The sequence below is a fragment of the Balaenoptera borealis genome (assembly GCF_965194805.1).
Source record: "Balaenoptera borealis genome assembly, chromosome: 16".
Lineage (NCBI taxonomy): Eukaryota > Metazoa > Chordata > Mammalia > Artiodactyla > Balaenopteridae > Balaenoptera > Balaenoptera borealis.
In genome coordinates this window covers 81,375,504-81,400,992 of record NC_138872.1, presented here as the reverse complement: position 1 = coordinate 81,400,992, position 25,489 = coordinate 81,375,504, and the positions used below count along the sequence as shown (strand labels likewise).

The window sequence follows — 25,489 nt, the reverse complement described above, 5'->3', positions numbered from 1 at the left end:
GAGCTGCCTTCAGACAGGGAGGAGCAACTCCTGGGGATGTGGTTTCACTCCTCTGAGGTTTCTTTGTGGTCATTCACCTGGTTTAGTTTCATTTGGGGAGGAGACTCAAGAGTTCAAGGATATATCCCATCCTCTATGCTTAGAAAAGGCTTGAGAAGCAGTTAAAAGCAGGATGTTTCCATGGCCGCCAACCCCTCCTCCCCATATGTCTTGTGAGGTACATAGGACCAGGGAATTTAGGGAGCAGTTAAGGGAGGTGGGTGGGTAAGGTGGAGCAGGGGTGGTGGGAGCCACCAGCACTGCCTAAGTGGCCCTGAGATCGTGCAAAGAAGAATTTACTAGGTGGCTCAGAGCTGCGGCACCTTATCCGCTCTGCATCTCTCTGCCAGGGCCTGGGGACCTGTGACTTTAACCCCCAAGCTGGAAGTGGAATTTAGGGTTTCCTAAAGGATGTGAGCCTATTCTATGCAACCCCCCCCCCCCCCGCGAATACGGTTGAAAGAGGTTCTATCACTCAACCTTGGCTTTTGAGCAGGAGGAGATGGGTGTTGTGGATGGCGCTTCCCTCACCGCCCCTTGGGAAGGACCACGCAGGCCCAAGGGGACGGGTGAATAACCGAGAACAAAGTCCTAATAAAATAGTCACTTTTATTTCTTAGCAAAACTATTTCCTCCGTGAGGGGTATTTACAACAGAGTAGGGAAAGAAGGGGTAAATTCACAGCGATCCGGAGAGGGTGGAGAGGCTCTTGGGAGGCCCAAAGGGCGGGAGACAGACACTTCTTCACACAGTTAACTGGAAATCCTTTTTCCGGTTTCAGACCGGGACATCCCGAGAGGGACTAGGTGGGGACGGGGCCCCGCGGGGGCAGGGAACTCGCACAAACTACCCGGCCCCCTGTGCTGTTCCCGAGACACCCGTGAGTGAGTTTGGGATTTCGGGCTTCCGACGCACGAAGAGGTCTGACAGGTCCCGGCGTAGCCCGGGGGCGGGGCGGCCCGCGGGCGGAGGGGTGGGCGGGGGCGGGGCTGGGCGGCGGCCGAGGGCGGGGCCGGGCGCATGCAAAACACTGAGAGGGGAAAGGAGCGACACGGAGGGGGGGTGGCGGCGCGCGCGGCGGCGCGCGGGGGCGGGGCCGGGGACGGTCACGGGCGCCTGAGCAGCACGTGCTCGATGTAATTCTCCAGCTCCTCCTGCTCCTGCAGCCGGCGCTCCTCTGCCTCCGCCTGCTCCTGAGCGCGCCGCGCCTGGGCCTCCCTGTCGGGATAGTGGCTCGAAGGCGGCAGGGCGTGGTGGTAGTGGCGGCGGCGCGAGGCAGCGGGTGGCTGCAGTGTTCGCGGCCGGATGTAGTTGGGAAAAGGGTGGTAGGGCCCCGGGGGAAACACCTCGTCCTCCTCCCGATCCCAGGGCGGGAGCACCTCGTTCCAGTCGGGCAGCTCGTCCCGAGCCGGGGCGGGGGAGAGGGGCTGGGGCTGCGGGGAGCGGGCGTGAGTGGGGACGGGGGCGGCCCGGGGGGGCGGCACAGGCTCGGGAGGGGCGTTCTTCTTCCGCTTCCGCTTCTCTTCCACCTCCTCGATGATGCTGACCACGTCGTCCGCTGGCAGGTGGAGTTTGGTGGACAGCTCAATGAGGCTATCGATTGTCTGCGGGTCCATCTCTTCGTCGTCGTCCTCCTCCTCCCCGCCCTCCTCTGCCCCCTCGGCCTCCTTTCGTCGGTGGCCGGGCGTCTCCTCCTGGGAGCGCTTGTCTTCGGCTCCGGCTTCCCCGTCCTCCTCCTCAGCGAACAGTAAAGCGTTCTGTCGCGCCCTCTCCGCCTCCTCCGCCTCCGCCTCCGCCTCCGCCGCCTCCTCATCCTCTTCCCCCACCCTCTCCTCCCCGCCGCGTCTCTCCTGCTCCGCCTCCTCCTGCAGCCCCCGACCCCCCAGGCCGCGCTGCCGAGCCCCGCCCTGCAGCAAATACTGGAGCAGCAGGTCGGAGGCGAGGTCGGCCAGCCGCTCTTCCTGGGCCGCGGCCTGCCGTGTGGCCTCCGCCTGCCGCCTCCCGGCTTCCACCTGCGCCAGCCCTTGCTGTAGAAGGCGCTCTCCCGCCTCAGAGCCGCCCAGGAGTGAGGTCTCCGGCCGGCGCGCCTTGGTAAAGGGAGCGCCCAGGCCTTGGTACGCCTTGGACAAGGGTGCCAATGCCTCACCTAGGTGTGTTTTGGGGGAGGACACTCCTTCCCCGAACTGGTGGGCTTCGGGAAGGGGCCCGCTCTCGGGCATACGCGCCTGGAATTGCGGGGGAGCAGGCGGCGGCAGGGCCGCGCGCTCCGGGACGCGCGCCTGGAACTCTCCCCAGGAAGCCCGCCACACGCGCTCCGGCCCGGGGCTCTCCAGGTTGACTCGGGTCAGCGTGTGCGTGCGGGTTTCCGTCTCTGCTGCCGCCGTCTCTTGCTGGCGCTTGGCACTGCTCGGACTGAAATCTCGCAGTTCCTGAAGCAGGGAAGCTAGCGCCTCGAGCTCCTCGGAGGGGTCGGCCGCCTCGGGACCATTCTCCTGAGTCTGAGGGCGAGGCGGGGCCGCGGGCGCCTGGGTCTCTGGCGCTGGGAGACTGTGGGTCTGGCTGCGCACGGTCTCGGTCAGCAGAGCTTCTGCTGCTTCTTCCTCTGGCCGCTGCTGGGAGCCGCCAGGCGCTGGGGGCGAGGCCGGGCGGTCGAGTGCCTGCAGCAGCACCGCGGCCAGCGCCCGGGGATCCACGCCCTGGAAAAGCTCTCCCTCGTCCTGCGGCTCTGAATTTCTAGCGGCTCGGACCTCTGGGGCGCTAACACCCTTCGGCCCGAGCACTGCGTCCCCAGCTACCGGCTCTTCATGCTCAGAGCTGGGGGGAGGTGGCTGAGCCTCAGGGTGCCCCGGGGGCGCTGCTCCCAACCCCTTGGTCAGTAGAAGGAAGCAGAGGAGGACAGGAGCCGGCAACCTGAGCGATTTCATGACCGAAGGGCTGCCGGAGACTGTGAAAAAATAGAAGTGACCAAAGAAAGAGAGGGTTTCTGTAAGAATTTTCCGCTCTCTGATTTTATATTCCCTTCCCCCACCTTTAATCAGGAAAGCCGGGGCTTCCCTTATCCCCCTAACCTTACCCTGAAAAGGGACGTTTAGGAGCAAAGGAGGAAGATGTTGTGCCGATCTCTGGAGTCGTGTAAATGGGAAAACGCCTGCAACCCTTGCTCCCCCAGTGCCTCCTCGCCCCCTTCCCTGAGCCAGCTCACTGCCAGCGCCCACGTACTAAGCAGCAAGGATACGGGGAAAAAAAAAAAAATCTCTGCTCCCTCCCCACAGGACTCCCCGGATGGTGCGTGGGCGACTTCAGCAGCAAGAGAAAAGCGGCGACTCCCCCATTTACCAGGGACCCTTCCCGGGGGCTCCCCGCTGTGTTTTCAACACTCCCAACTGGGGGAGAGAGAACCCTCCCTCACGCCCACGGCTGCTGAGGGTTTGAGGGACGGACAGCAGAGTATTTACCAGCTGGTGCCACGACGCGGGAGGTGGAGAGGAGGGTCGGGGCGGGGTTGGGACAGGGGAAGATCGGGACTCGTCCGCCTCGGCTCCGAGCGGTGGCTAGGATACGAGCGATGGTCGAGGTCTGGCGTCCAGTGGGCTGGGCTCAGCTGGGTCCGCGCGGCTCCGGGAGACTCGCTCGCTCAGGCTTCAGCACGCTGGACAGCGCCCGCGCCGTTACCGCCTTATAAAGAGGAACGCGCGGGGTCACGTGGGAATCGCCCCGCCCCATTGACGTCAATGTTCATTCATGGGGAAGCGGGCGGGCGCCTAGAGGCGGGAGGCCGCCCAGCGATTGGAGGATGCGTGCCTCTCCCGGCCCGCGCCTGCGCGCTGCAGGCCTCTGTTGGAGGGGTGTGCGCTAGCCTGGCACCAGGGAAATGAATGAATGAAGGAATGAATGAATGAAATGCTGAGGCGGGCGGGGCAGGGGGGCTATGAATGAATGAAGGAGGGACGAGGAGAAAAGGATGAATGAATGAATGGCAGAATGAATGGAAGGGTGGATTCAGAGACGCTGCAAGGCGGGTGGGTGGGTTACAGAGCAACTTGCAGCGGCGGGAGCCCGACGAGCGGAATAGGGTGGGGGCTCTCCCAGTGTCTGACTGGGTCCCATAGGAGATCCACACTGGGAAGGGGGAAGATAAGGATTGCAAAACTGAGGAGGGGGCCAGACTCCCCATTCCCCGACTGCACGGTGCGTGGGGAACACGCCCAAGGACGGCGTGAACCTGAGAGAAGAGGGATGGTTCTGCGCGCCTGCGGGCGCTGTCCGCGGATCTGCGGTGCAGGGTGCGGGCCCGGGGCCGGGGCACATGGGTGGATCTTGAAGCTTGGGTGATCCTGTCGGAAAGGATCCGAGTTGGAAGAGATAGGGAAAAGATTGAGGATGTGTGTGCCTCTGTGTCGTGTCTGTGCATGGTCTGTGCGTGTCTCGAGAAAAAATGTGTGTCTGTCCTTCTGTCCAGCTGACTCTATTGGCCCCTTTTCAGACCACCTCTCCCCACCACCCTCCTGCTTCTTCCCCTCTCGCTGCTACCCCCCAAAGGACGTTTGGAGGACGAGAGCAGACCAGGTGGGGAGGGGGGTGCGCAGGTGGGGGGTGACTCAACTCCATCTCTCTCCATTGCTTAAAAGGAAGATTTAAACGCGATGTGGGGGGGGGGAGTGGAGGGTGGGAGTGCAACGTCAGAGATCGCCCCTCTCTGCCACCAGACCCCTCGTCCGCATCTCCTGCCAGAGGGGTTGGGATTGGGGGCTTGGACAGTTAGAGGTTCCGGGGGGATGGGGGGCGATGACGCACAGATTGCGCAAAGAGAATCCATCAGCGAGCCGGGTCCAGTGAAGGGAGACCAGCCGTGGGCGGGGGTGGGGGAGGACGGAAATGAGGAGGGGGGCAGGGGAGAGGAGAGGGAGGCAAGGGGAGCAGCCACTGCAGGAATGAACGGGAGGGAGGGAGGCTGGAGGGGGGCTGCGGCGCAGTCAGAGAGCTGTGCGGGGGCGTGGGCAGGGAAAGGGGGGAGTGGAATGACACATGCCAGACACACAAGGACTGCGGACACGGGTGCCTGTGGGCACACACAGGGCACCCGCGCCCTAAGACTCTGGAAACCGGGATCAGAGCTGTCTGTCAGGAGCTCCGAGACTCTTTCAGAGCCAGTCCTCAGCCCCTTCCTCATCTCTTCCTAGCACTGACCCTCATCCTCTCCTCTTTCTCTCTCTCTCAAACTCTCTCTCTCTCTCTCTCTCTCACACACACACACACACACACACACACACACACACACACACACACAAACACACGCTCACGTGCTTTCCCTCTATAGCCAGCATTGGCTTCTCGGTTCCATCAGTGGCTCCACTTTCCCAGAAGAAAGCCCATCAGCTCTGCGGGGAAAGAGGTGGGGAGAAGTAGAGAGAGAGGAAGGAGAGAAGAGATGGGGGCAGGAAAGGGAGGAAGGCAGGCAGGCATCTGGAACAGGTAAAGGATCAGGCTAAAGAAAAAAAAAAGGAGAACCAAGGTGACTGTGAAGATGCCAAAGATGGAGAGGAGGGGGCAACAGACCTGAGACTGTGCCTTATCCCCCTCCCCCAAACTATCTAGGACATCCCTCTGCCCCTATGGGTTCCCCTCATTCCTCTTCCTCCTCATCCCACTCCCCTTTATCCTCCCTGCCTGGTTACCGAGAGCAGTGGAATGGGGAGGGGGGGTCACGTTACCTTCCTGAGGAGGATGAATCAGAGAGAGATGGCTCAGACATCTGGTGGGGGGAGGGGAAGCCATCCAAGAGGGAAGGAAAGAGGGAGGGAGGGAGGCGAGGTGGGGGGGCAGCCTGAGAGGCTGATGGGGCTAAGAGACCAAGTATGAGATGAGGGAGATGGGCATCTAGAGAAACTGTTTGTGTTCCTGTGGGCTTGTATATGTGCACATGCATGTACATACGTGTGCATTGCATTTGTGTGTGTCCAGAGATTAATGAAACATACGGGGAAAGAAAAAGAAAGGGAATGGGGGGGACCAATTGTGTATTTAATCAGCTAGAGAGTGGATAGGCATGGTAATGTTCCAATTTAAATATGTAATTTTCTCTTCCAATCTGTGGAGCTGTGTTTTTGCCTATTTCCAGGTGTCTCTGTAAGTGTGAGTGTGTGTGGGTCCTGATCCCTCTGAGTGCCTGTATACCTGTGCGGTTGGGAGTTTGAGTGCATCCAGTCTGGGTACCTGCTGGTGTCTGAAAATTGTGCCTGGCTTGATGTGTCAATAATATGTGTGTACCCGTGTGTCTTTGTGCATTTATCTGGGTCCTTCCATGTCTGTTGATATACGTTACAGGTTATGTGGACTGCTATGGGCTTTTGATCTTTCCTGCCCCTCCCCCATTTACCTTCACCTCTAGATTTCTGTGCAGAAAAGCCTCAGTATCCTAGCCAGTCATCTGCAGCCTCCAAGTTCAAGTCTTGCCCCGCGTTTTTTAGAGTGTTCCCTCATTCCTCCATTCTTCCCCAACGCTTTCCTCCTCCACTCCGCCCAGAAGTCCAGGGGAGCTTCTCAGAAATCGACATCCTAAGAGTCTCAGTCATTATGACATGGGGGAGGGGGTAGTGAGATGGAAGCCAGGGCAATAGGTTTGGTGATTCCACAATCTGGATTGTGTCTGCATGGACTCTGAATCTCTGGGTCTGTTTCTGCCTCTCTCTATCCCAGTTCCCTTCCAGGGTCAGCTCGTTCACATGCACCCCACCTCTCAAAAATGTGCTGTGCCCTTCACACCTGGCTGCCTCTAAGGGCTTCTGGAAAAGAGCTGGACTGGGGACAGGTTCCTGGGGTTTGGGAGAGGAGGGAGATGGCAGGAAAGAAAGAGGAATGAGAGACAGAGCTGGGAAAGGCAAAGCTGAGATGGGGACCAGGAGGGGATGCCTGGTGTTTGCTCTGAGATGTTTGTATAAATCCGTCTCTTTGTCTTTGTTTTTCTGAATCTCTCATACTCTCCAGGAGGGTAGTAAGAGAAGATGGGGTCCAACCAAGTAGTGACCCAAGCTGAAGATTTGGAAAACCAAGGGAGGGGGCAGAGCACTGGGTCTTTTCCCTGAGAAGGTTTGGGAAAGAAAAAGAGAGCAGGGGCTTGGGGGTCCCCGCAGCTCACCTCCCCTCTCTTCCTCCCTTCCCCCAAACCGGTGACTCACCTCTGCAGCCTTTCAATGCGTCAGCTATGGGGGGGACAGGCAGGGAGGGGCACTTTATGAGAAAGGCAGGGGTCTCCACCTTGAATTGAAAGAAGGTGCTGAAGAACCCCGTGGAAATGGCCCCATTAGAACACATCATTGCCTAGCCCCTGCCCACCCCAGTTCAGGTGGGTGGGGAGTCCTGGGAAGGGGACTGGGAGAGGGCTACGGGCCACTGGTGGATCTGGGAATGATGAGTAATAAAGGGGGGCTCACCCTGATTTTTAGTCCCAGGGTCCCATTCCTTCATACCCCCACCCACTCCTGGGTGGGGGAGGGGAGACCCAGCAAGCTGGGGGAAGGCAAAGCCGCAGAGATGAGTCACCAAGAAAGGAAAAGAGAAAGAGGGAAAGAGACAGAGATGAGGAGAGACACAGAGACAGCCACTGGAAAGACTGAGAAAGGAACACACACACACACACACACACACACACACACACACACACACACACGCACACACCATGAAGGTGGTATCCACAAACTAACAGGAGGAAGGAAATTTTGTACTTCCATAATCCTGAACCAGCCTCCTCCAGCATCCACCTGTCACACAAATACACACACAACACTATCATTCAGAGTTACACTGATATCCTGAGACACACCCACTTACACAAACACAATGTCACACCTAGTCCAGCAGAGTCACCTGTCCAGGCACATGCTGAAGATGTGACCAGTGTAATGGAGGTTCAGGTTGAGAGCCCTCGATTCCTTTTACACAGGATGGTGGGAGGGCATAAGAGCCCTAAAGGAATGTAACTTCAAAAATCCAAGACTCACAGGCTATGCCTTGCACACGCGACGATACACACAGTCCCCTGCTTCCCCATCCACACGTACATAGTAACCTATCAAGCGCCTCCTCGTCAGGAAGCCACTTGGAGTACCTGATTCTGGGGTACGCCAGGCCCGTAGCCCCGAATATATCCCACCCAGACACCCCCTGAGTCGTACACACATGTACAGAAACACAGACACACAAAGACGCCCATGGCCACACTCACACGGACGGAAACCACCTTGCGCTGCCTTGCCCGCGTCCGCACACGTCCTGGCGCCCCCGCGTGGTACTTTTCGGGATCGCAGTCTCCGCCGCTTCGGAGCTCGGCTCCCGCGGGGCGGCGCCCAGGCTCCCTCCACCTCTTCCCCCTCCGTGCGGTGCCCACCCAGGAATGGGGAGAGAGCAAGGGCGCTGGCCACGAGAGAGCCGAGAGCTGGGAGTTAGACGCCTGGATCGTGGGAATGAGGCAGGCTGGTTCCGGATGCCAAGGGGAACTTGCGAGAGAGCAAGAATTTGGAGCAGCAGCGGACTCCCAGGTCCAGGGGAAAGCGAGGCCCGGGGCTAGTCCAAGCGCCGCGCCGCTGCCCGCCTCGGTTCTGAGCAATCAATTCTTTCTGCCGCTTGGCTGGTGTGGGGGGTAGGGGCGCGCATCGGCCAGCAGCCCTCCCCAGCTCCCCTCCAGGAAGTCATTAGCCCCAGTGGCACAGGGCTTAGAGATCCTCTCTGATACAGGCTGCTGGGGAAGGGGGAGAGGACAATGCAGCTCATCCCTCCCCACCGAGAAGAAGTGAAACAGACACAGAAGGTGGGCCAAGGGCCCGTTTTATTGCAATACAGCCATGGCTGAAGTGACAGGGAGGAGGGCAGCTTGGTCAGGTGCAGGAGGCAGCCAAGCAAGGCACAGCAACACAGCCGGAACGGGGGAAAAGAGGGGAGCAGCGGCTGTCTTCTTTGTCCACCTTCTTCCACCTCCTGGCGCCCTCCTCTGTCCATGTCTTTGATTCCATCCCCAGCGAACCCTGTGCTCGCTGTCCATTGTCCAACAAGAAGGTCCAGCTACAGTGAGGTTCCGAGGTATGCTCTGGGCTGGGGACACCTGGTTTCTAGTCTCTGCCAGACTCCCAGCTATTGTGAGCCACTTGGAAGGCACTTGAGTCTTTCTGAGCCTGTGTCCTCCCTCTGCGGGAGATGTGAGGATCCCGTGTAGGAGACATCGCTGTGCAAATGCAGCTGTTACTACTTGCATTTAAATAGAAGACCGTCAAAGTCCAGAAAAAGCATAAAGGAACAAGAGGATGGGAGGGGTGTCCAGAAATATCTGGAGGAGGGGGTTCCAGTCGCGCTAGAAGGCAGCCCGGGTAGAAGCAGGAGACAGCCTCGCACCAGGCTGAGGGACCTGTCCTCCACTACACCAGGCTCTCCACCCAGAACCCTCTGGTTCACGGGCCTGCTTCGGGCCCCTGGTTGGGGGCATAGGGAAGGGAGCCTGCAAAATAGCACCATTGTGCAAAGTTGGAGGAAACCCCAGTCAGAGGAGGCAGCCTCAGAAAGGTGCATCACCAGAGCGTAAGCAGGGGCCAAGTGGGGGTGAGGCATTATAAATCTATTTCCTTTACAGGGTCCTTCTCCATATTACACACAGGGTGGGGGATGAAGAGATCATGGGGAAGGGGAATGGAGGGGCAGACAAATGGACAACGGAGAACTAAGAGAGGTCCAGGCACAGGAGACTGAGAGGGTGGTGAGGAGAGAAGCAAAGGGTAAGCTCTGGGGGCCTGAGGAAGATGGGGAGGAAGAAAAGTAATACCTATTGGGCAACTGTGCTCCTGGCCCGGTACTGGGCGTTGCACACACTTCTGCCAGCTCCCATCCACGAGGGGGCAGAAGGGAGAAGCCACAAAGGGCAGAGTACACTCCCAGGCTGGGGCACGGACAGGGAAAGGCTCTGAAGCTGTGAAGGAACCCATTCTTTGGCGGGGAAAGGGAATGGGTGGACAACAGAAGCGCGAGTGGCTCCCCCAAACCCGGCGGTTCAGATCAGGGTGTGGGCAACTGCGTTTGGGGGCGCTAGAGTCAAGATGGCAGACAGAAATGTAAGGGGAAGAGGGAAGGGAAGGATGGACAGCGGGTGAGTGTAGGCGGCAGAGCCGATGACCAAGGGCAGGGGGAGGGGGCGGAGCTTGAAAACAGCAGGGGCGGGGCTTTGGGGGGATCCGAGGAAGGAGGTGGGTCTAAAGTGCATCTTCTCTCCCCTCCGACTGGAGAGGCCTTAGATGTCGGCCTCCAGCAGGTATTGTTCGGTATAACCCTTGACCAGCTCGAGCCCCAAGCCAGCCTGGCAGAAATCAGCCAGCCTGGCAGAAATCAACCAGATGTAACCACAGCTGGGGCGCCAGGAAGAGCTGGCACATGACGTTGAGGCCGACGAGACGCGGGGCCTGGCGCTGCAGATGCCACAGAAGCTGGCTCTGAACCTGCGCGCCGTCGCTGCCGAAGGCGTAGATGTTGAGGTAGCGCCACGTGCCGTTGCCGCCAGGTGGGATGGGGAAGGGGCGCGTGCACAGCGTGAGCACGCGCGGGCGCGCGCGGCTGTCCACGCGCCACTCCAGGCCCTTGGCCGCCAGCAGGCTCAAGTTACTCTCGCTCGGTCGGTAGGGCTGCCAGTCCTGGATGATGGTCCCGCCCGGAAGCACGTCGCGCTGCACAGAGGGCGACAGCAGGGGAGGCGTGCCACGTCGCCGCCAGCCTCCGACACGGCCTCCGTGGGCAGCGGCGAGAAGGTGCCGGAGGCCCGCAGAGCCGCCAGCCGCGCGCCCAGCCCCTCCAGCAGGGCCGACACGTTGAACTGGACCAAAAGGATGCCCTGAGGGGGTCACGAGTGAGCGCGGGGCGGGCGGCGGGAGGGCTGCGAGTCCGGCGCCTCTTGGCATCGTCACTCCCACATTCACACCCACGGGCTCCCACCTGGGCCCCTCGGGAGGGCCGACCGTGCGGGGCCGCCGGGTGGAGTGGGGTATGTGAGAGCATGCAGGAACCAGGGGCAAGGCCTCCGAAAACCTGGATCCCCAAGGAGAGTGGAGATCAATGTGGAGTAGTCAGAGACGTGGGGATGTGTGCCCCAAGAGTGGAAGCGAGGGAAGCTTATCAGTCGGTAGGATGGGGGAGGCAGAGGGGAAGGACAAAGGCTCAGATTAGGATGTTTGGGTCCCTGAAGAGAGGCGGGATCGATGTAGGGGAGGCAGGGACACGAAGTCCGGACGCCTGGGCTCCAGCCTCCTGGAGTAAGGATGGAGGGTTTAAAGATTGAAAGTCGGGAGCTGTTCGACTTTCCCTGGGCAAAAGGGCCTGGGTAAGGACTGGGAGTCCCAGGGCAGGGCTCATGGGCGCCCCCACTCGGCCGAGTCGGCAGCAAAGGAAAAGCCGGTGACTGGCTGCATGTGGGGTGACAACGCCCGGAGGCCCCTCGGGGACAGGTCCGCCCATCCGAGCTCCCTTGTCCTTCTCACCTGCTTGGTGATTAGGTGGTATTTCTTCAGCTCCCGGGACGCCAGCTGGTCGTCCCGGGTGAGTCGTGCCACCTTGATCCCCGGGTGCCTTCGCTTGACCAGCTGCGAGCAGAAGCGCTGCAGCATCCCAGCCAGGCCCTTGCCGCACTCCCAGGGCGCCGCGCGCAGCCCCTCCACCAGCGCCGTCTCCCCGGCGTCGATCACGTGCACCGACCCCAGGGCGATCTGCGGACCGAGGCCGTTAGGGGGCCCCCGCCCCGCCTTCACCCCTGCCAGGGCTCTCCGTTCAAAGGGCTCGCCTCTTCCCACACGCTGAGCACTCCGTCGTCACCACCCCGGGCGCTGGGCCAGACCCGGGGCCTGCCCAGGGAGCTCTCCTCAGCACGTGGGTCTTGGATTCAAGAGCCCGAGGAAAGATCATTCGCGGACGTCTCTTCCACCTCTTGAGATGCTCCAGACCCCCGAGCATCAGGTCCTTGCCCATTCGCCACGCCCCCTTTCTTTGGCTCCACTCCCAGGAGCCTGCTACTCCCAGCTTCCTCTTAGCTCCGCCCCGGAGCCCATCTCTTAGCTGCTCCTGCATTCAGGCCCTCTTGGTGCGAGAGTTCAGTCTACTCAGGGGTCCAGACCCCTTTCTAGCTGCTCCCACCCCCAAACTACCCCCTCTTGTCTGCTCCCCTACTTTCTGTGCTCCTTCCCCCAGAAACTCGTCAAAGGAATCCTAAATTACCGAAGCTGTCAGGTTCCTCCGCTATTCCGAGTTCTACACATCCGCCACGCACCCTCACTGGCTGGGCCCCTGCATCCACACGCCCTTCTCTCTCTCTCTCCTTTTCTTCTTTTTGGGAAATTTCTTCCTGTAATCCTTGCTTCATCTCCCACTCAGGCTACCCCTGCTCTTCCCATTCCTCAGAGTTTCCTTTTTGGGTCAATGGCTTGTGGATCTGGTACCCCTTTGGCATCCAGCTCTTCTTTTTCCCCTGCCCAGAGACAGGACGAAAGAGAAAGGCCCGTCCCCAAGTCCGGATGATTCCTCATTTCCAGATGTCTCTCCTCCAGACCAACCAAATCAACCAATCAAATCCCCTCTTCTCTCTTTCAGCCAATTAGAATTGTCCACTCACATAACCTACATAAGCCTCAGTAACCAACATCCCAGGGGACACACATACCAGCTACTTTGAGGAGGGTGATTTTGGGATGATTAGACTTTTTTTTTATATATAAGAACATGACCTAGGTTTAGGAGATGGGACCAGCAGGGGCACCAAGGGGTGGGTTAGGGATAATTTTAGCTTCCATATCACAAACAGGGCTTATGTAAGCACAGTGTGGTTCCAATACAAACAAGCTTCAAAACAAGGCCTCCATCTCCCTCTTTCTCTTCAGTCTAATTCTTAGGCTTAAGGCTCTCCCAGGTAAGCTGGGGTGAGGTAAGACAGCTCAGGCCAGTATCATCAGAGGGCAGGGAGAAGCACAGGCTCAGAGGATCTTAGAGCCCCTGCTATGGCCACTAGGGACCATCAGGTTCAACCCATTCCTTTCACAAAGAGGAAATCAATCAAGGCCCAAGATGGTTAAGATCTCGCCTAAGGTGAGTTAGCTTGGACAAAGCTGGGCTAAAAGTTAAATTTTCCTGGATCTCAGGCCAGTGGGGAGATCTCCGACCCCAGCCTGAAGAGCAAGGATAGGCATGACTGGGTCCTTGGCAGGAGTCAAAGTTTCCAAGTGCTAAGGGTTAAGCTGACTCAGAAGCAGAGATGAGATTGCGGGAGGAACCCCCACTGCCCTCTCCCCACCGTCAATAATTTCTATGCCAACAGTGAGCTCAATCAGATTCCTTGCACCAGGCTCTGGAGATGATGAGTCCGGAGAGGAGCAGGTTAGCTTGTGGCTCCCATCTGGATCTCCAGACAACCTCATCAGCTGTTCATGGGTCCCTGGAACATACAAGCTGGTGCTTCAGGGATATTCCAGCAATTCCCCACTGCCCCCATAAGGGGGCAGAATGTGAGCAACTTGTAGACCGGAACACATCCAACTAGGTGCAAACATTAGGCTCCAGTTTCCCTCTTACTTTCAAGATGGGGAGACTACTGCCAAAGAGTGTGTCTGCATCTCAGATAAAGATGTGTGTAAGGGGAGGGCATTCCCAGGGTCACAGGAAAGAACGGGGAACTTGCTAATTCACCCTGCATCTTTTCTTCCCCGGCACTCTACTCCTATTCCCTTTGGGGGAGATGTAAAGGTTCCAAGGTCCTTCAACCCTGGAAGAGGTGGGAGCTGGGAACAAAGCAGGTCAGGGGTAACAGGCCAAGTGAAAGCAGCCAGCTGGCCCCACAACCCTTACTCCACACTCTGATCCCTTCCCACCCTCCAACGTGGCTCCTTGAATTCTAACTCCCATTAGGTGTCTAGACAGAGACAGAGGCAGCCTTGTGCCCCTGGGCACTATGGGAGATGTAGTCCAAGCACCCCCTGGACCAGGCTCCAGGAAAGCGGGCAGCATTTCCTTATCATCCTTGTATCCTTTCTCTCAATCTCATAAATATGAATGATCCACTCTGGCGAGAGGATGATTGGAGTCATCGCTGGCCATGCCGGGAGCCCACCCCCCACCCCATCTCTCTCCCACCAAACACACCTGAAATATTGATGGCCCTGAGGTCGCAGCTTCTCTGAGCTGGAACACGGAACAGAGGAAGCAGAGAGAGGAGGGGCGGAGTCAAAGAGACCGCAGCTACACAAAGCGCCCAAAGAAGAGAGCGAAAAGGACTGGAGCCGAGGCAGAAAGGAGACCAAGGCAACCTGGAGATGATGGGGGGTGGGGGAGAGGCACGGATACCGAGTCACAGACATGACACCTCGCGACTCAGGGCACAGCAGATGCCAAACAAGTCCTAGCACGCGCCCCCTCCCCAAGGAGACCAGAAATAGAAAGCAGCTTGACACACCCCCTTCTCCCCGCGGTGTGTGGTGGGGAAAGGGGTCACGGGCAGGAGAAAATCAGCAGAGGCTGGAAGAGAACAGAGACTTGAGAGCAGAGGCAGGGGAGACAAGATGAAGTGAGGCAGGGGCAGGGGATGAGGAAGATGGACCAACGAACTGGGGAGAGGGGGTGCCTCAGAGGGCCACAATCATGGAGAAAGGGCGGCTGTACTGGAGGGTGGTCCCCGGTCTTTTGGGGAAGCAGGCGGGAGGGAGATCCCGAAGGAAGCTGTCTACTAGGCAGGGGTCCCCCTGGGCACCAGACTCTGGGGACAGGTGGGAGCCAAATGATGATGGGAGGCGGAGGGAAAGCGCCTCCGAACACCTGGGCGAAGTCGGGTCTCAAGTTATCTGGGACGCGGGACTGGGATGGGTTGGGCGGTAGGAGGCGCAGAGGCTCTCTTCCCCTGAGGGGCGTGGCCTTCCGCTGCCCCCATTCCGCGGGGGAGGAGCACGCCAGCCCCCCGCCCCCAGGCCTGGCTGCCCCCCTACCTCTCTCAAGCCAGGGCCAGGGACCGGCTGCCGAGAAGCCGATTGGGTCCGGCCGCGCAGACAGCGAACGGTACCTAGAGCGGGGTCACCTCGGAGCTCCGAGGGTCAAATTCCGATGACACGCGGGGACCCGGCCGCCGCCGTCCGGTCCCGACTCGGAGTTCCGATGCGAAGGCCGGGTCTGCTCAGTCCTGCACGCGGGCTCGGGCGCCCAGAGCTTCGGGATTCGGGCGGTACGCGCGGCCGCGGCTCTGCTCGGGCTCGGCCGAGGGGAGGAAACCCCAGTGATGCCGAGGAAACATGGCGCGGATCTGGAGCGGACTCGGTTGCGACCGCGGGCAGGCGGTGGGGTGGCGGGGCGCCTGGGAAAGCGGAGTTGCCCCTGGGCGGTGAGGTGGGCGCTGCTGGGTGGCCTCTAGCCTTGCAGACGAGAATCCGCCCCTTGTCCCGGTGGGGGGCGGGACTGAGTGTGGGGAGGCGTCTCGAGGGTCGGTGGAGGGGCCTGATTGCTGGCTTAGTTATGGCCCCATGCCCGCAGCATCTCTATGTTGGGTCCGGGAATACCCCCCACGCCCAGTCCCCCTTCTCCGGGGGCCACGCTCCTACTCCCCGCAACGTCAGCCCCATTCTCCGACCTCCGGCTGCTAGACAAGTAACAGCGGCGGGAAAGGGGACGCGGAGCCGGACACCCTGGGGACCTGGTCGGAGAAACTGATAGAGGAAATTGGAAACCCATGAAGATCAGGAAGGGTAGAGACACCAAGTGGCAGAAGCCAAGAGCTGAAAGGAGCAGAGCGAGGCCAAGACGGGTCAGACGGGCCACCACTCCCCGGGGGTCGCCGAGCAGCCTCACGCCCCCCTCCCCGCCCTCCGCAATGGCAGGCTCAGCTCCACTCAGCCGCGGACATCTCAGCCGCGGGCATCTCACCCGCCGTCAGGCAGCAAGGCCCCCGCGGGGCAGCACGCAGAGAGAAAGACTTCAGTGTACACCTGGGGACACCCGAGTACAAGAACACAAACCTCTGTGTTAGCACCCGTGCTAAGCCGGTGGGTGGACGAAGGGTGGGAGGGAGAGCGCAGTGCAGACGCGGAACCGGAGTGGCTGCAGCGCTGCTGCTGACTCTGAACAAGCTGGTGACCCGGGCTCTTAACTCCTGGGGGCTCCCCACCCCGTAAAGTGAGATAAAAACACCTGCAGTTCTACCTGCCAGGAACCAGGAAAGGGATGGATGTGCATGTCCTTTAAAACCTGTAAAGTGCTGCGGAGGATGGGACACCACCCCCTTGTCTCCACTCTCGTTCCTGCCCAGCTCCCATACGCCCCCCCAGCCCCCAGGCAAAAGCAGACAGTACTTTTGTGTGTCTGGGTAGGGCTCTGTTTGTGGGGTGCCTCAAATGCTGTGCTGAGGAGTTCACACCTTCTGACAATGAGGATCCAGTCCCAGTGAATAGGAGGAAGGACACGATGAAAAGTTTCCCAAAGTTCCCACCGAAGTTGACCTCTCACCTACCTCATCCCAGTTTTATACTTTCCAAGGTAATCACTCCATAACCTGGTAATCCCATTGGCTGTGCTAATGTGAAAAGATGGAGGATCGTGTTCCTGGACTTCCACACACAAAGCCACCCCAAGAGTTAAAGAGATCAGAGTCATCTCTTGACTTCAAGGCCAACAGGCCAATAAGTAAGTCACTCAACCTTTTTTTAAAAATAAGACTTCCCCCCATTTCTGATTTTTTGAAACTGCCAACACACTGTGCATTTCACAAAGCTGCAGTCAAGGTGGAATACATTCCAGTGTGGGAAAGGACCTCCAAAAGTTAAAGGTGTTGGAGCAAAAAGTCACTAGTGGCTGAAAGGAGATGCGATCACACTCTAATTCCTTCCCTTTCACCAGAAGACTCCCTTCTGCCACCAGAAACTCTTGGATTGGTCCAACATTCACCCACCTCTAGTTTCCTCAACCAATCAGAATTGAAAGTTTCCCAAAGTTCCAGTTCTTTCATGTCCAAGCTATAGGTGGTGTTGCATTCTTCCATCAAAGGCTCAAATGCGGTTGTCTTACTGAAATTTTATCAAATATTGATGTTCGACCTAAATCCAATCATTTATTAGGGGTTACAAAACGGTGATATTCTTAATCTGTCATTCTGTTTTTTTCCCCCCTAGCTGGAATATGCCTATAAAAGGAAACTTGTTCTCTTCTACTATGATTACCCTTAGAGATAGTTTGTTGAAGGAAAGACCAGATAAATGCTTACATTTTTCCCTTTATTTGTTAACTATTCAAATAATGTGGTGGTTCCTCAGCATCCTTCAGTGGTGATCGATTATTACTTTCAGACCGTTATGAGCTCATTGATTTTAAACAGGCTTAATGTGGTGCAATCCAATGCTGTTATTGTCCTTATTAATGTTGAAGCTAGCCAACTTTTTGGATAAATTGATGTTTTAAAGCGACACAGAGGATCGTGCTAGATCTTCAGGAAGCACTACGTGGATGCAGAGGAGAGGATGCCCTGGACCAGCCTGGCACGTTGGCTGGTCAAGGGAAGTGAGACCCCAACTGCGTCTTAGAAATTCCCCTCTGGGGACTTTCCTGGCGGTCCAGTGGTTAAAACTCCGCATTTCCAATTCCCGGGGCGGGGGAGCTGGTTCGATCCCTGGTCTGGGAATTCATGCCACGGGTGAGGCAAGAAAAAAAAAAAAAATCCCCTCCAGACGACAAAGAAGGGCAGGGTCCCTCCTGCACAAGGGGAAGCCTGAGCAAAGCCCAGAGCTGAGAAACAGCCTGCTTTGCAAGAACAAGCAATTCTGGGTTGCACCCATCCTGTAGGCGGGGACTGGCCAGCCAGGGGAGGGCTTTAAACAGGAGAGTGACAGATTTGCCTTGTGAGTAGAGGTTGCCCTCTGGTGGCCACATGGACAATGGCAGGGAAGGAAGAAGGCCTGCCAGGAGGCAATTAGCTGTGCTCCTAAGGCATATATTCATATATTTGCAAGTTAGACACTTCCAGATAGGAGGAGAAACCACACAGTGTTGGGGGTTATTACCCAGATACACGGCAGGAGAAATGGGACAGGGAACCTTGACGGCTCTGTACTGTGGAGTCCAGAGCTCTTGAAAATACAATAGATCCTTTAGGCAGTTTAGTGATCCATCTTCTCTCTGTGCACGTGGCACCTGCACTTCCCCAAAGAGAAGATCCCATAGCAAATGTTTGTCACCGCCCAACCTGGAACATTCTTTGTCTAATTTGCACAAAGACCACGTCTCGGTGGATGCAGCCCCCAGGCAAAAGCAGACAGTACTTTTGTGTGTCTGGTACCCTGTGTGTCTACAGGGTAGGGCTCTGTTTGTGGGGTGCCTCAAATGCTGTGCTGAGGAGTTCACACCTTCTGACAATGAGGATCCAGTCCCATTGAATAGGAGGAATGACATGATGAAAACAGTGTTTTAGGGAGAGCATCTTGCCAGCGTGAGAAAGTGTTAGATGGGAGATGAGAGGCAAGACCCCTGCTCTCTGAGGAGTGGTCCCAGAGGAAGTCCACGGGAGGGATGGGAGCCTGGAGTAAGAGAAGAAGCTAAGAAGCACTTAGAAGAAGACAGGAGGTGAAGGTGATTCTGGCATCCCTAGCATGTTACCGGGGAATGATAACGTCTGGTGGCAGCGGGCAGTGCAGGATACTAAGCTCCTTGGATACGCAGATGCTATGTTTTGTCTACAGATGGGTTGGCTTTTCAGGGCTGCAGAGACTAGCAGTAGGGGAGGACCCACTGGGGCTGGAGCTCTGGAAGAATGACCAGAAATAGGTCTGTAGAAGAGCCCACATTAGGGTCTACATGGGTGGCGGGTGAGTGGGGATAGCCCCGGGCGCAGGGCTGAAGTCTGACCCAGTGGGATTCTCACTGTCTGGGGCTGGAGCTTCCGAAACAGCTGTAATGATTCTCTAACCGACCCTAACCTCCTCCAGCCTGCTGGGTCGACTCCTCTACCCATTCAAAAGGCTCGTCCCCAGCCCAGCCCATCCCAGTGCTGACCCCTCTCTTCTTTCTCTGAAAAGGCTTCCAGATGTTTCCTCCTGGCTCCATCCTGGGTGAGTGGGCACCCACCCAGCAGAGAAATCCAAGGGTAGAGATGGGTGGGAAGATGATGGCTGACAGTTCTCCTCAATCCACACCCAAGGACGCCAGTGCAGCTGTCCCACGAGCCTGAGTACATCTCATTCACTTCCCAGGACAACCCCGTGTATGTTCAGTGGAAGAAAAATCAAGCCGTGCCCTTGTGATCTGTGCACTTCTCTGTGTTGTATTTCAATAAAAATTAGAAACCCTGCAACTCTGAAGTAGGTAGCCCCGTGTTATAAGGAGGATAAAGCTGTTAAAAGCTTAAGTGACTTGGATAAGGCCACGGTCAGTTGCTCGTGGAGCTGAGAATCCGATGGCAGGCGTCCGATTCTACAAAGTAGTGGTGCGAGAGAACTACCTTTTATTGGCGCAGTAGCATGGCAGTAGGTGGGGGTCTCAGGGCACTGGGATCAGGGGCTGGGGGGGCTGGTGGGTGCGGGAGGAGGGCTAGGGCTGGGGCTAGATGAAGGTGGGGCGAGTGGAAGCTGGGACACCACAGCTTTCCTTGTTCTCATCAAACAGTTGCTCCAGAGCCTTCATGTAGAGCATGTGAGAGTGGTCAACCTGCTCCTCGGTGGGCCGGAGACACTGGGACACTGGGACAGGGCAGCCCACTGAGGGGAGAGGGGAGACACGGGTGAGGCGCTGCTCATGAAGCTGATGGCAGCCTCCTTCCCTGGAGATGGGCACTCACCCGCAGTGGTCATGGGCCTGGAGAAGGGCACCAGCCCCCAGGAGTTGGCTGAGAAGAGACCACAGCCCCAGAAGAGGCAAGGAGAAAAGCCCAGGAGCTTCTTGAAGCCCAGCATCTTCTAGCACAGATGCTGCCACGAGTCTGGGGCAAAAGCCTTAACTCTGAAGATATCATTCTCCCCAAAGGATTACACGGGCACCAGAGAAGCACTGGGAAGGGGCGGCAAGAGAGAAGACGGGTGGTCAGATCAGTGTCTCAAGGAGTGCCCCAAATTCCTCCCTCGCATGATTCCACTTCCCCAGGCCATTTGAAGCAAATGACGGTGGCTACAAAAGAGATCTGAAAGAGGGATTTACATTTCTTGAGGAAAGACTGTGTATTGGGCCTTCCTATATACATCTTCTCATAGTCTACAACTGCAACATGGTGGCCAGGTAGGTATTAACCCTATTTCACAAGTAAGGAAGCGTGCAAGGACTTGCCTTTGAGAGGGTGTCATAAAAGAATTTGAACCAAGGGCGTCTGAGCCCCGGGGTCCTGTGACTTGCACTGTGATCCTGTCTCTCTCCGCCTGGGAGGGAACCTGGGGAACTGGCACCTGTGCTTGGCACAGAGGAAACACTCAAGGGGCAAGAGCGCCCTCTAGGTGTGGTCACAGTGTAAGCTCTGAGGACACACTGGCCCACCTACAGGGATGCGGGTGTGTAGGGACAGAGAGTGTAGACCCCCAGACGCACTGTGACTTCTGAGAATTCAAGGCAGCGCCCCTGGGCACCCACTCACCCGTGCCTCAGTGCCAGGCAGACAAAGCCTTTCCGATTCTGGACAGTGAGGCAGTGCTCCCCTGGGATGGCATACAGGGACTCGTGGGCCCCCTAACCAGGACGACCACAGCCTGCCCGACCTGAGGCTGCGACAGAGTAAAATCCAGGCTCTGGCGGTTCACGGAACATCCTCCTGCAGGCACGAGGAGGTGTGGGAACAGTCACTACCCCGTCCTTGGCTCCCTAGTCCCTTACCCCACCCTTTAGCCTAGGAAGGGTGAGCCCCCCATCCCTTTCCTTCCAAGCTCCCCTACCCCTGTGCCCATGTCAGTGTGCCCTACAGCACCTCTCCCGGCAAGGATGCAGGACGCTTGCTCCAAAGCCATTCACTGACGCCCACTGTGAGCCTGGCCAATGTTCAAGCCAGGTCCCTGGGCTGAATGGTGGGTGGGGGCCACTGTGGGTGGGTGGGTGGGTGGGGTGTGGCTGCTTCCTCCCCTCAGCTCAAGACTCACCAAAGGACAGAAGGTAGTCTCGGTAGGCTGGGATATGGAAGAGGCCATTCAGCATGGCCGTCAAGGGCTGGAGCCTGGGGAACTGCTGGGAGAAGCCGGAGCTCTCAGTGGAGAAGTTACAGAGGATTCCCATGGCCATGATCCCATGTGGGTGAGCGACCAGCAGGTAGTTCCGGTCAGGGGGCAGCTCTACTGTTTTCACCAGTTTTGGGGGCAGTGGGCAGGATGAGGGGAAGAAAGCATAGACAGGAGGATACCAGCTGAACAGAATTCCCTCCACACCAACAGACTTAACTTAGGGTTAGAGTTCAAGGTCCTACGATGGGGTCAAGGGCACAAGGGGCCCCCTCTGGTACACCATCCCACCCCTCCCCCATTGCCTGAACTTAGGCAGCTGGGGGGCTCAGACTCAAGCATAGGGAGGGGTGAGTAGGTGGGGTACATAGAGAGAAAGGGAGGAAGCAGAGCATCTCCTTGGAGGGTCACCTGTTGCCTCAATGGGAAAATAATCCCTTAGGTGCTTCCAAACAGTCCAGTTCCTCATCCACTCAGAACGCCTTCCGCCTTGGGCAGACAGATAAGGGTGGGAGAATTCCTGGAGGCACCATTTATCACCTCTCACTACTTGTTTAGTCCTCACCTGGGGGGCGGGGTGTGTGTCCCGGTCCAGGAAGAACCGTACCAAGTAGAGAACAGAGAAATACCGGAGCGACGTGAAGAGGAGGAAGAGCAGGAGAAGGCAACAGAAGGGCCCTGGGGGAAAGATGAGAAAGAAAAATGAACTAGCTTTTGAAACTCCAGTGGCTCCTCCCCTCCACCCTCACCAATGAGATCACTGGCCATCTCCCAGCTGGACCTCTGGCCCCTCCCCCCTCCCTTGGCCCTCGGACATCCTGGCAGGTGGGGCTCCAGCCTTTCTCCCCCGACCCTCCCCCTTGCCTCCTTCCCCAGTGGACCCCGGGCACCACTCACCCGTGAAGAGGAAAGTGAGCAGGTAGCAGTAGGCACTGAGTACTTCTAGCCGCTGCTTCTTCAGGGTTTTCATACTGCGCGAGGGCGGCGGGGCTGTGGAGACTCCCACTCGCTCCCCTTCTGCCAGCAGGGCTCCAGGACCCGGAGGACAAACGGTGAAGATTTCGGTACGAGCCGGGGAAGCCTTTCTCGTCTGAGTGGCCACGCCCCTGGGGCCTCCCGGGGTTGCTTGTAGAGGGCTGTGTGGATGGGGAGACCTTGGGATCCGGAGCGCCACAGGTCTTCACACACTGATCTTTGAACTCCAGACTGTAGGTCTGGGCTGGCCGCTGGGCGGGGCTGGGAGGCGGGGTAGGGGCCGTGCGATGGAGGTCCACCCCCGCGTGCATTAGGAATCGTTGTGGGGAGCGGTCGCAGAAGCCGCAGAGCCTACCGACTGGGTCCCAGCCGAGACTCTTTGATCTCGAGTGCGGCCGGCAGATCCTGGACGCGCGCCCCGGGTGTGTCTGCGGGTCTCCGGGAGTGTCTGGTCCCCTCCGAGGCCCGGCCAGGCGCGCGGACTTCCCCCGCCAAGTACAAACACACACACACCGCAGGTCTGTACCCACCTTTAATTTCAGTGCCCACCCACAGTCACCGAGGGCACCGGTGGGGGCCGGCGGCGCGTCTAGGTGGGGGGAGGTGCCCGTCGGCGGGGACGCCAGAGCGCGCCTTGTGCTCTTTCAACAGCTGCTTGAGCCGCTCCAAGTAGACCTCGTGCTGCGCGTCCACCCGCGCCCGGCTGGGCCGCGGGGTTCGCTGCGCCGGGATCGGGGCCCCCACTGTGGGCAGAACAGGAGGCCAGAGGAGTGGTCGCTAGCAGCCGCCCGCAGGTCACCTTCTCGCTCGCCGCGATTAACTGGGACAGAGTTCAGGGCTGGCGCGGTTGCCAAAGGCAGCCTGGGGGCATGGCCGGAGTCCAGGATGTCAGGCCCCAACCGGGGGGGCCTTCACCTCCCGGCGCGGGGAGGGTGCAGGGGCCTTCAGCCCGGGAGGAGCAGGCGGGCGGGCCGGATAGCGGAGCGGGTAGAGGCCGGGGCTCGCCGACGGTGTGGATGGGCGTGCGGAAGGGCAGGAGGAGGCCCCCGGGGGCCGTGAAACAGCGGCAGGGCCACTCTCAGCAGTGGCTGCAGCGCTTCCTGTGTCCTTCGCACCCATGAGCCCGGCGGGTTCGGAAACTGCTGGATGAGCTAGTTCTCCCCGAAAGAGAAGACTGGCACCAGGGAGGTCCTGGGGGAGCAGGGGGGCAACTGACTCCGGACCCCGCCCGGGGCGCGCTGCGCTCCTCCCCGGCAGCGCTGCCCTCTTCCAGCGCCAACTTGACAAATCTCTTCTGATTCCGAATTCGAAAGCTCAGCGCTCCGGGCTTTGCCTCCCACGCCTCCAGGGGCCCTCCCACTCCCAGGAGGCCCCCCGGGGCCGGGACGAGAGATAGGAGGCGCTGGTCTTGTCCCAGGACACTGATCCTGCGAGAGAGGGCGGAGGCGGGGGGACCTGACGCCTGATTCTTCCAGAAAAGAGGGCGCAGGGCTCTGGGGAAGTAAGTAGAGCTGGGACCAAGTGCCCGCATTCGAGAGGAGGGCAGGTAGGAGGTGACAGCAGGGACTGGGGCTCCTGAGACCCAGCGCTCTCCTCACCAGCACACATGATGTAGTCCTGGAAGACAGGGAGCTGGAACCAACAGGGCAGCGTGAGCAGGTGGGGCTGGAGGTGAGGGAAGAGGTGGGAGAAGCCAGTGGCCTCTGTGCAGAAGTTGCTGCAGGCCCCGCTGACCAGGACCCCGTGAGGGTGGAAGCCAAAGAGGTAGTTCCAGGAGGGATCCAGATCTGCGGTTTTAACCAGCTGGGGGACAGAGGGTGCACACCCTACTGGGGAGCTGACATTGGACTTCGGAGGTGAAGGTCCCGAGAGTCCATTCTGAAGCCCTGCTCCCAGCCAGCGCACCGTTCCCGAGTGCCTCGCCGAGGTGGGGAGGTGGTCACGGATATGTCTGCGAATGGCCCGGTTGTGGACGCAGGCGGAGCAGTGGCCTCCTGCCCCAGGTGTGTTTCTGTCTCCAGGGAGCCGGACCAGGTGGAGGACCGCTAGGATCCCGGCCCGGCCCAGGAATACAAGGAGCCGGACCAGGTGGAGGACCGCTAGGATCCCGGCCCGGCCCAGGAATACATGGAGCCGGACCAGGTGGAGGACCGCTAGGATCCAGGCCCCGCCCAGGAATACAAGGAGCCGGACCAGGTGGAGGACCGCTAGGATCCAGGCCCGGCCCAGGAATACAAGGAGCCGGACCAGGTGGAGGACTGCTAGGATCCAGGCCCCGCCCAGGAATACAAGGAGCCGGACCAGGTGGAGGACCACTAGGATCCAGGCCCCGCCCAGGAATACAAGGAGCAAGGCAGCCAGGCACACCTGGGCGGGAGGTGGTGGTGCTGCGTGGGGGGTTGTGGGGACTCAGGATCCGAAGGTTCGAGTCCCAGGTCCCCCGTTTGCCCCCTTCCCTGTTCCATGGCTTCAGGCCCACCTGTCCAATCTACATCTTTCTCCCTCGTTGAAGGACCCCACCCCACAGACCCCTGCCCTGCCTCCCTCCCTCCCGTGCTGGAATGGGGAAGCAGAGTGCCAGGCGCAGGGTTCCTCAGGTCTTCAGGGACTCAGTGAGCCCCCAAAAGGGGAAGACCCATTGCAGGACGGCAAACACTTGGAGGCCCCGGAAGAGGTGGCTGGAGGAGGATGCAGAGGGGAGTCACCCAGGGGCCACCACAGCTGTGAAGCGTACCTTCTTTGACCCAACCCACTGGTCCTGACCCCGGGCCTGGATTCTGCCCTCGCTTCCGCCCCCGCTGCTGACCTGCACATTGGAGCATTGTGAACCCTGGCATGGAAGGGTTAACCATTATTTGGGCTCACAGGGCAGTGACCAGTAGGACCAAAAGGAAAGACCAGGGCTGTGGCTTGGAGCCTGGGGGTGAGGAAGGCGTTTAACTTTGTGGAGGTCAGGACCGGCTCCCTGTGAGGAGCAGGGCTGGGAGAGGTCTGGGTCAGCAGGGGTTGCCATGTGTGTGTACCCTGAAGAGCAGGGCTCCCCATTTGTCACCCGGGCCTGGCCCCTGAACGGTAGGTGACCTGCAGGAGGATATATTCCCTAAGGAGTAGCTTAGGCCTCTGTGGGGAGACCTCCAGAGGGAAGGGTTTTATGGGAAAGGCTAAGGATTGGGGAACCCCTCCAAGAGAGAGCCCACTGGTCTGTCGGCACACCTTCCAGTGGGCTGGGGCCAGTCCTCACTGTGACCGTGGCCCTGTTTAACATTGACCAGAGGCCTGCAGAGCCAGCACTTTTTCCAGGTCAGGGAACGTCA

General features: G+C 58.8%; 3 protein-coding genes and 1 pseudogene across 6 annotated transcripts; all 4 read right to left on the bottom strand.

The window, feature by feature from the left end:
• Window positions 1-631: 631 nt before the first annotated feature.
• On the bottom strand, window positions 632-22,203 carry VGF (VGF nerve growth factor inducible). Of its 3 annotated transcripts, XM_082359964.1 has the most exons (4): window positions 22,098-22,203; window positions 15,098-16,227; window positions 3,495-3,714; window positions 632-2,983 (listed from the first exon to the last, which is right to left on the bottom strand). In XM_082359964.1, the coding sequence occupies exon 4, from the start codon at window positions 2,961-2,963 to the stop codon at window positions 1,146-1,148; it is 1,818 nt and encodes a 605-aa protein (XP_082216090.1). In that variant the 5' UTR covers window positions 2,964-2,983; window positions 3,495-3,714; window positions 15,098-16,227; window positions 22,098-22,203; the 3' UTR covers window positions 632-1,145. The 3 variants fall into 3 exon arrangements, with proteins under 3 accessions (XP_082216090.1, XP_082216089.1, XP_082216091.1); XM_082359963.1 differs by lacking the exon at window positions 22,098-22,203 and having other exon boundaries at window positions 15,024-15,148; XM_082359965.1 differs by lacking the exons at window positions 3,495-3,714; window positions 15,098-16,227; window positions 22,098-22,203 and adding an exon at window positions 3,113-3,459.
• NAT16 (N-acetyltransferase 16 (putative)) lies at window positions 8,639-15,325 on the bottom strand (the record flags this gene model as incomplete). Its single annotated transcript, XM_082359728.1, is given in 6 exon segments — window positions 8,639-10,390; window positions 10,392-10,757; window positions 10,760-10,900; window positions 11,544-11,768; window positions 15,024-15,119; window positions 15,221-15,325. Coding segments are annotated over 6 exon segments (1,017 nt in total). The 3' UTR covers window positions 8,639-10,306.
• On the bottom strand, window positions 18,627-21,530 carry MOGAT3 (monoacylglycerol O-acyltransferase 3). Its single transcript, XM_082359967.1, is given in 7 exon segments — window positions 18,627-19,766; window positions 19,847-19,964; window positions 19,968-20,033; window positions 20,037-20,055; window positions 20,630-20,723; window positions 20,726-20,803; window positions 21,126-21,530. Coding segments are annotated over 7 exon segments (669 nt in total). The 5' UTR covers window positions 21,265-21,530; the 3' UTR covers window positions 18,627-19,611.
• Window positions 22,204-22,493: 290 nt separating the features above from the next.
• On the bottom strand, window positions 22,494-24,997 carry LOC309613181 (2-acylglycerol O-acyltransferase 1-like; annotated as a pseudogene). Its single transcript has 4 exons — window positions 24,982-24,997; window positions 23,389-24,583; window positions 23,181-23,356; window positions 22,494-22,918 (listed from the first exon to the last, which is right to left on the bottom strand). The product of its transcript is annotated as a 2-acylglycerol O-acyltransferase 1-like (transcript).
• Window positions 24,998-25,489: the final 492 nt, after the last annotated feature.

What these genes read in the sequence shown, in the direction of transcription:
- VGF (XM_082359964.1), bottom strand. Translation starts at nt 2,963, where the DNA reads ATGAAATCGCTCAGGTTGCCGGCTCCTGTCCTCCTCTGCTTCCTTCTA.